At 35.3% G+C, this 9093-nt stretch overlaps 1 protein-coding gene across 3 annotated transcripts in view; it reads left to right on the forward strand.

Moving 5' to 3' along the window:
• SNX13 (sorting nexin 13) overlaps window positions 1–9093 on the forward strand; it is a 75775-nt gene that overhangs the window by 44997 nt on the left and 21685 nt on the right. For all 3 annotated transcript variants that reach the window (XM_010577627.1, XM_010577626.1, XM_010577629.1), the window contains exons 13-16: window positions 360–553; window positions 2134–2238; window positions 4079–4211; window positions 4948–4985. In XM_010577627.1, the coding sequence (XP_010575929.1) occupies window positions 360–553; window positions 2134–2238; window positions 4079–4211; window positions 4948–4985 (470 nt within the window). The remainder of the gene's footprint in view (window positions 1–359; window positions 554–2133; window positions 2239–4078; window positions 4212–4947; window positions 4986–9093) is intronic.

The raw sequence follows: 9093 nt of genomic DNA on the forward strand, positions 1-9093 counted from the left end.
AAGGGTCTTTTCCAACCTAAATGATGCTATGCATGTGACTTGAGAGAAAGTTCAAACTGGAATTCTAACAACTTGTATGGTGTTGTACAAGCCTGTTACATCCACATAGTAATGATGGATTCACTTTTTACATGTGCATTTTAGAATTCAGTGTTTAGTTCCCTGACTTTTGCTCACAATTTTGTGTACCAGTTGTCACCAATACATATATAGTACTTTTTATTTTTTTGACTCTAGATGACAAGTATTCCAGATGTATAACCAGATCCTAGAGTTCCATATGTAGTTAACATTATAGAGAATTCTCATTCTAAGATGCACAACAGTAACTACGGTTGTTTGGTGGCTGTGTTCTCTAGATTACATGCAGCAGACTGGTGGCCAAGCACATCTGTTTTTTTGGATGACAGTGGAAGGATACAGGGTTACGGCACAGCAACAGCTGGAGGTACTTCAAAGCCGGCAGAAAGATGGAAAACATCAGACTAATCAAACCAAGGGTCTATTAAGAGCAGCTGCGTTTGGAGTTTATGAGCAATATTTATCAGAAAAGGTAGGAATAACTTATTTCTGCATTGGTTGGAATTTAGTATTATACAATTTCTGCAGATGCTTCTGTGGTAGTTATGGCTACATTAATATGAAATGGGTTTGATGTAGCGCAAGTTGACATGTAAGCTATTACTTGTGTATCTTCCCTTATGTCAAGCAGTAAGAAAATGCCTTCCTTCCCCACCCTTTAAAAAGGCTCATACTGGCACTGGCTGTCAGATGCACTTAATGTGTTCCTTAGAAGCTGACTTTCCAGAATAGAGGAAAACTAGAGAAAATGTGAAGACAGAATAAGAAATTCTGTCCCTTTGTGTATGCTGTCCTTTCCCTTCCTTTTACCCTGCCCTCCTCCCCTTAAGAAGAAATGTTTAAAAAAAAATGCAACCCAATATTTGTACAAACTTAGATTAAGATTGGGTTTTCAAATGAGATAACTTCCTGTGTCTCTCTACAAATGTCTGTATAAACTGCTCACATATCACTGTTGGGTATCTTTCCATAGGCTAAGCTTGAATGCTTCCAGTAGTCTGGTATTAGTGGAGTCTTCTGTGAAAGAAAACACTTGTCAACTTGTGTTAACAAAGCAGCTTTGTTCTGAGTTTGTGTATGCATAAAAATGACCTCTCAACTCGCTCAAAAGCTTCTCTCAACAAATTATCCCTCAAATACCTTGTAATGCTTCTCTTTCCGCATTATTTTTTTCACTCTGGTTATTCACCTCGATTAGTCTATCGACACAGTGATCTGTACAGAGCTTGTTCTGATGGGTTTTTCACCCCAATATTCTGTCGACATGGTGGACTGTACAGAGCTTGCTCTGATGGGTTTGAGCTGACTGTATGCTCACCAGTTTGAAGTCAGAAGCCACCTAACACCGGAGCTATTCCAAAGCTGGCTAACTCAGCCTCTCAGCTATGCTATCAAGTGAGCTATGTCGGGTCTGGTTCAGTGCTGGCTCCCTGTCTCTGTTACAGAAAATGGGGAAAGTGTGTGAACTTGGGCCCATCTAAAAGAATGCTTAATGGGTAGTGGTTTGAAGTATGTCATATCAAGGGATGACTGGGAATCTGATGGCTGATATAGTTTGTATGCTGGTAGCTGTAATAGAGTCTGCATAAAAAGCTACCATGATTATAGCTAATGGTAATCTCCTCAGAAATTGGCAGAGTTGACAAACTGTTAGCCTTTCCTCAGATGCTTCAGGACTTCATCCATTTACTTTCTTACTGGCTTTTTCTTAATTTCTGAATCTAGATCTTTCTATTCATAAATAAATAAAAACTATTTTTAAGAATGAGTAAATCAGTGTAGATATTGCTTCAAAATAATGTGCATAAATTGTTTTTGAGGTGATTCTTAGTATTCAATCCTGAAACTTCCGAGTTTTAATACAAACTGAACTTAATTTTGCGAGGAGCAAGGGGTCCGACTGTTGTGTGTTCTAGACAGTTCTAGAGATATACTCGTCAAGAAGAAATTTAGTTTACTTAGAGAATTGCAGAATTGTATTGGATTTTATTTGTGAAAATAGAAGCTTTCTTATTTTTATGCTGCAAAAGTTGATTTAGATCTTTATGACAGGCATCTCCAAGAGTTAATATTGATGACAACTTAGTAGCAAAACTGGCAGAAACACTGAACCATGAGGATCCAACACCTGAAATCTTTGATGACATTCAGAGAAAGGTATACTCTATTCATCCTGTATTTCATATAGACTGTTAATGCTATGGAGTATAAATGTCACTACAGCCATTGAAAAAGGAGGAAGGAACTCAAGTATTGGAAAACAAAAACCTGTTTTACCATTTTCCTATTCTATAAAAATCATCCTCTAAATTGCCAACTTTTGCTTGGCGGTACATAGCCCATGGTTTTCAAAGCAATAGATGGAAAGATAGGTACATAGCCCATGGTTTTCAAAGCAATAGATGGAAAGATTTGTGTTTACGCACCAGTTTAAGAAAAGTGCCTGTGTAGAATAACTAACTGGTACAATTTTGGTCCAGTTTTAGCGCTCTCTTTCAAAGGTGGATGTCAGCATGTTACCATATTAAATTCTATATCTCTTTCCAGAAGTTAATTTGACTGTTCTGTTTCTGCAAGCCTGCACAGTGTAGCACTCACAAGCAGCAAGTACTGAAGATGAAACAGTCTTTTTTTTACTACCTGCATACGTAGATTTTATCACTCAAGTCTTATATCTATCTATCTATATATATATACACACACACACACATATATATATATATAAAAGTGAATGATTAATATCCTGGCAGTAAATTGTATCCCAGTCTGAGAGGTTTTTATTTTAGGTCATTAACTGAATGTTCTGATTCATGCTAAAAATTAGTGTTATGAGCTGTAGAACTTAAAATGACTTTATTGTACTTGAGGCCCACATTTAAGACTAATGAAAACATCTTGTGAAATCTGTATTGCCCGAAGTAGGTTACAAGGGCCTTGTGTGTGATTTCTGCAGAAGAGCATAGATTTCTCATGTGTTACAAAAGAAATTGACTTCCTCAGACTTGCATGAAATTTTTTTCCATTCTTACCAGGTGATAGCACTTGTACAAAGCGTTCCATGGGAAAAAAATCATTATTAAAATATTTTAGAGTTGACATAAATATCCAAACATGATGAATTACTTCCCACTACATGTAGTTAGTTACATGTGTGTATATGTATATATACTGTCACTGTATAGGCTATATAGATAACTTTTTGAGGTGGTGTGGTTAAACCTTTGTGAGATAGGGTTATACTGTATTGGCTGAATTGGAAACTTTCAGGAAAGTAGTATGCAGTGTCTTCCCTCCCTCCCTTTCCCTCTTCTCACCTCTGCCCCTAGATTTTTGATCCTAGATCATTTTAGATTGGATATTAGGAAAAATTTCTTTACTGAAAGGGTTGTCAGGCATTGGAACAGGCTGTCCAGGGAAGTGGTTGAGTCACCATCCCTGGAGGTATTCAAAAAATGTGTAGACGTGGCACTTCAGGACATGGCTTAGTTTCAGGACATGGTTTAGTTTAGTGGTCATGGTGGTGTTGGGTTGATGGCTGGACTTGATGATCTTAAAGGTCTTTTCCCACCTAAAAGATTCAATGATTTTAAGTGTTTGCAGGTCTATGTTTACAGTTTATCAACAAAGAAGGACTTTGAGAGATAAGCTGTTGTGAAATGGGTAAAGACCAAATGTGTGTATAGTGCAATTGGAAGGGTAAAGGGGAGAGGAAGGAAACATTTACAGTTAACTTGCTACTTCCCTTCCTATACATGCATGTCTCACTAGTTAAAAAAGTATTTTCTGAGACTGTGTTGTACTTCTAGCACAATTAGTTCTCATAACCTTTCTGTTAAAAGTAAGCCTGAATTGAAATTCCACAAGCTCTCATTAGGGTTTTAAAGGAAACCCAGAAATGCACAGATACCTGTTGGTCAAGTAGAATTTATGAAAGCTTGTCTGATTAATTAAAAAATGTAGTAAGTATTTCTAAGGTTGACATTTTTATTTCAATAAGGTATATGAATTGATGCTGCGAGATGAAAGATTCTACCCTTCGTTCAAACAGAATGTGTTGTATGTGCGTATGTTAGCTGAGCTTGATATGCTGAAGGATCCTAGTTTCAGAGGATCAGATGATGGTGAAGGAGGTGAGCTCTGTATCTAAGGGGCGTTTCCTGGGACCATTCTTTTTTGTTCTAAAATGAAAATAAGAAAATTATCCACAGTATTTTTGATAAAACAAAAAGTCCTGTACTATCTCTGATCTTCAAATTAATGTTTCCTCCTAGTGCTTTTTTTGTAAATTGTTTTGGGAGTCAAATAGCTTTTTCTGTAGTAACTTTATTTAATCTCATGTACGTTTTTTGTCAAGTCTTGGTAACAACAAGAGTGTCGCTAAAATAAGTGTGCAACTCCATTCTCATTTTTTATTCAAAAATATTTGAGGTACTACATGTTGGGTTTTAATATGTAACTATATTCTTCATCTGGAAATAGAAATTGAAAGTACATAGGAGGTGGTTTTTAAAACAATTAAAATCATTCTTGTTAACTGAAGTACAAATCTAATGGAAATGGTTTAACTTATTAAACTGACTCCTTAATGAAGCAATTTCATGTGGTGATATAAGCTTAAAAATATTTTTTTTCTGGAGTATTTATTTCATATCTCTAGCTGTAAAAACTTACTTATATTTTATGTTAGGTGTCTTTATTGGAAACTTGAAGTAGTTATATATTGGACACAACGTTCTGCCCAATGCAACAGTTGTCCATTATTTTCCATAATGGTTTGTTTTTGCATTTTTATTTCTTGTGTGTGGCCCTACACTGGAGAAAATTCTCTAACCTGTTTTTTCCTTTCCCCTTCCTCGCTGCCCCCAGAATCTTTTAATGGGTCTCCTACTGGCAGTATAAATCTGGTAAGTGCTTGGATATTTTTTTTCCATTATTATTATTTTTTATCCCCAACAGTAGGGAAAGTGTTATAAAATAGTTTAAATTATGTATGTTAGAGGTTTTAGTTCACTGCAGTTTAATTTCTGAAGAAGTTCTTGAATCAAATTGAAATACACATAAGGTATCAATTAATGAGAACACTGTCCCTTTTGTACTTTCCCCTGTGTTTAATGAAATCTTGCATTGTTTCTCACAGAAACAGTAATAATCTATAGTTAATTTATGCAAAGCATACTTTCTTATCCCTGTTTGTTTTTTAATAGACATAAAATTGGAGTTAGGTAATAATAGGTGAAAACAAATCCTTTGAAACTGAAATCTCAATGGATTAAATTCAAATAGACTGTAAATGAGGCATTTAATTAGATTTTTATAGGTTGGGTTTGTTTTTTTTTGAGTTAGGACTTGATTTGGAACCATAAAAGTATCTGGAGTTTATTCAAAATATGAATCTTTGTTTTCTAATCTGACCAATTTCAAGTTCAATTTTTTTTTTTAAAGCAGTTCTTGACTGGGTCAGTTTGTCAGAACCTTTTCCTTGTTACATGAATGTACTTAAATATTTGAAATATACTTCTGCATGTACTAGTGGCTGCATATGTATGAAGAGAACTGTATACTTCTACCAGGCTTTTTAGAAATAATCTGTCCCACATAGATCTTACTAGTTTTAAAATGTTTTAAACCAAAAATTAAATCACAGTTATTTAAAAAGAAAAAAAATCGTAAAAATTTTGATGTATTTCCTCCCTCTTACTTGTTTCTTCAGACTATATGTAGCTGAGCCACAAGATATGCAAGGTTCAATTGTGCGTGTGAGAGTATTTTTCCGAATCTTTTACTTTTAGAAAGTTTTGCAATCTGCATGCAAGTTCCTGGCTTATGTGATTCATAGGTCCTTCTAATTCATTCTTTGAAGATGCTGTAGCTCCTTAGGAGTTCCAGTGCATTGGTTAGATCATGCTTGCATGCAGAGGAATGGAGTTTATTTTGTAAAGGAATACATTTAACATAAGTGTAAATATGTTTGTGTGGGGGTTGTTTGTGGGTTTTGGTTTTGCGGTGGGGTGGGTTTTTTTGAAGCTGGAATCTTTTGCCTATTGTTTTCCTCTTGTTTACATTTTGAAATACAAAGAAAAGGGGATGTTGTCAGCTGATAATAATTTACACAAAATCCTGCTAGATGCAGAAGGAGAACTTAATTAGCCATATTTTTATAAATTTTTACATACATTTGTGGTAATGTCACAAGAGATTCTTTTTAATTGACGAATCTCTTAAAAAGATCTTTCAAATGTCTCAAGTACTTTTTCTAAGAATGTTCTGACATATCAAAGTTGTATCTTATAGATGGGGATTTGCCATTGCTGTGGCTCATCTGGCTAGTCATTATCTGCTGCTTAGTTTCATGTGGCCTTTCCAAACTAAGCTAGAAAGTTTTAAAGCCTTTATCAAGTACTGTTGCAATACAAATGGATATTTGCATGGGACAATTCAAAGTCTTGATTTTTGTTGTTGTGAAAAGTATATTTGCAGAATATTACATTTAATATTTTTATAAAGAGCAAAGAACGTTCTAGCAGAAATGCGTAATAAATCTCTGTTTATGCAGAACTTATGCTTTCTGTAGTCCATGTTGTTCAGGGTTTTCAGTGCTTTTACAGGTGTTCGAATACTGGTAGATTAGTTTTTCCTGGCTGAATTCCATGTCAAGAGTAAATTTCTGTACACATAGTTTAGCTCCCATGTGTTAGTCAGTTACTTGAAGAAAAATAGACCTTGGAAAGGTTACTTCAAAGGTCAGGGAATTTCTGTACTTTTAGCTAATGACAATGCATTAAATAAGATTGGGTTGTGGTGTGATACTTTTGCTTTTTAATTAACTTGTGTACCTGTGAATATATGTAATGTCAAAGGTATTGGGTCATATTAAATACGAACTGTGTTATCTGTTCAAGTTTCAACCATTTCATTTACTTGTATTAATTGTTGCTGTATAGTGCCTTGCCACAGCAGTTGAGTATTTCCTAAAGTTTCCATTATAAAATACATCATCTGCAGTTTATACTTTCACTGTAAGAAGGTATTTTAGCATTATTTGGAAGAGAGGCTCAAAACTGTTTTGAGGAAAAGTGATTTTACAAAAATATCTTCTTAATTCTGCCTTTTAATTTGACATATTAGTCTACTATATTAAACCAGTAGGCCATATTTTGGGGGTATAAAACCATTGTAGATATTTAAAGACTCTTGCAGATTTCATCTAAATGGATCCATAATCTGAGCTTTACATATTGCTTTTGCATTGAGTAAATAAAAGGAGTTACACAGGTGTTACACATCCAAGACCTTGAATGGCATCAGAAATGGCTGGGTTGAACTTCTGGCAGTCATTAGCGTATGTCAGTCTGAACCTCATTCAGTTATCAAGAAGAAAACTGAACTGTTAGGGTGGCAATGAAGGGAGACAGGAAAATGAGAAATAATGATGCCTTTTAAAAAATTTAACAGTAGCTTAATGTTAGTGTTTCATAGCAAACAAAGTATTAGAGCAGTTGACTATTACTTTTTTCTTTAATAACATCCCTTCCATCTTACTGATAATCAAATCCTAGAGCTCTCAGAATATCAAGCACTTATCCAAGCTTCCACAAATTCCTGCCATTCATCCGTCTCAGGTGATATTCTGCTCTTAAATTTGGACACTACAGTATAGAGCACACCTTACAGTATTATTGCTGTCCAAGGGTGACTTGCTTAGGAATGGACTAAGCCATAGAAAGTCAGCCCTATATCCAACAATGACCAAAAGCAAGTGTCTAATGAAAATTATAGGAACAGTCCACTTAACGGTGATACTTCACCAGAATACTTTCTAGCATCCAGTAACTTACAGACTTGGGAATTCTTGAGGTAGAAATGATGTCTGCTCTTAAAATATTTTTTGCATTAATTCATCTGTTCTGTCATTGAGCAGACATAAACTTTCAGCACTATAGTGTACAGTGGCAAGACAGATTTCCCAAATGGACTCATCTTCTACCTTTTTTCAGTCTGGGACTTTTGTACTGTAAGTCTCCAAGCTGTATCAAAATCTTTAGGAGACTCCTTACTGCAATACATGATAAAGCATAGTTAGTGTGATAACTTTTTTAACGATGCCATTTATTCATTATCTAGACTTCATAACAGAAATGTTATTCCCCTCGCCTTCCATGGTGGCTGTTTAGGCAGAGACTGATTAAGGTGGTTGAAGCAGAGAAGAGGTGTTCTCTTCAGAGAGCTTGAGAAGGAGTGGTGTAATACGTAGGGATATTGTGGAGATGATAGATTCAGATGAAGAGGGGGCAAGAGCAACCTTTAAATCACTTACATTTTCAAGTCCAACCTATATTTTGATTGTCATCACGTAAGAATGGCTTATGTTTAAGGAAACGAGTTTAGAAACTTGGTTGATGTGTATTGAGGTTTTAGTTTGACATAGGTATAGCACTGCTACCCAGTAGGTCCCATTCTGGGTAACTTTTTGTGGAAACTCACTATTAAACTGGCTTGGTTAAATTATAAAAGATAGCTGACTGCTTGCTGCATATTCATTTTGAAGAATTTTAGAATTTTGAGGTAAAGTATATAAAGTACCTGGGATCCCAGTGCCTATGAAATCTACTTAAGTACTTCCATCTTTTTTTTTTTTTAACCTGGTAATTTGAGATTAGGATCACGTGTAGTGGCCCATCCTCTATTTCTTTCAGTTGTGTATCCAACTTTTCCACCCAGCAATCTTGCTGAGCTTTATTATGTTAAGTCTTTAGTGGTCAGATCTATTGTATCATAAATAATAGAGAAGCTTCTCTAAAAGACCCGTTAGGCTGCTTTTAATCCCAATAATTACTGAATAGCGGAGACAGGGTGTTAGCCAGCTGAGGATGTACCTGTTCATTTTTTATGAGGGTAGACATTTCTGAGAAAAGTGTTTAGTGTTTTTTACATACAGCAGAGAAATTATTCAGCTTTTACTGCACTGTAGCTTTTGTGTGGTGCTTAAAGTCAGCTGAAGGAAAACAGGATGGT

This window comes from Haliaeetus leucocephalus, unplaced genomic scaffold (assembly GCF_000737465.1).
Source record: "Haliaeetus leucocephalus isolate CR32 unplaced genomic scaffold, Haliaeetus_leucocephalus-4.0 Scaffold566, whole genome shotgun sequence".
NCBI lineage: Eukaryota > Metazoa > Chordata > Aves > Accipitriformes > Accipitridae > Haliaeetus > Haliaeetus leucocephalus.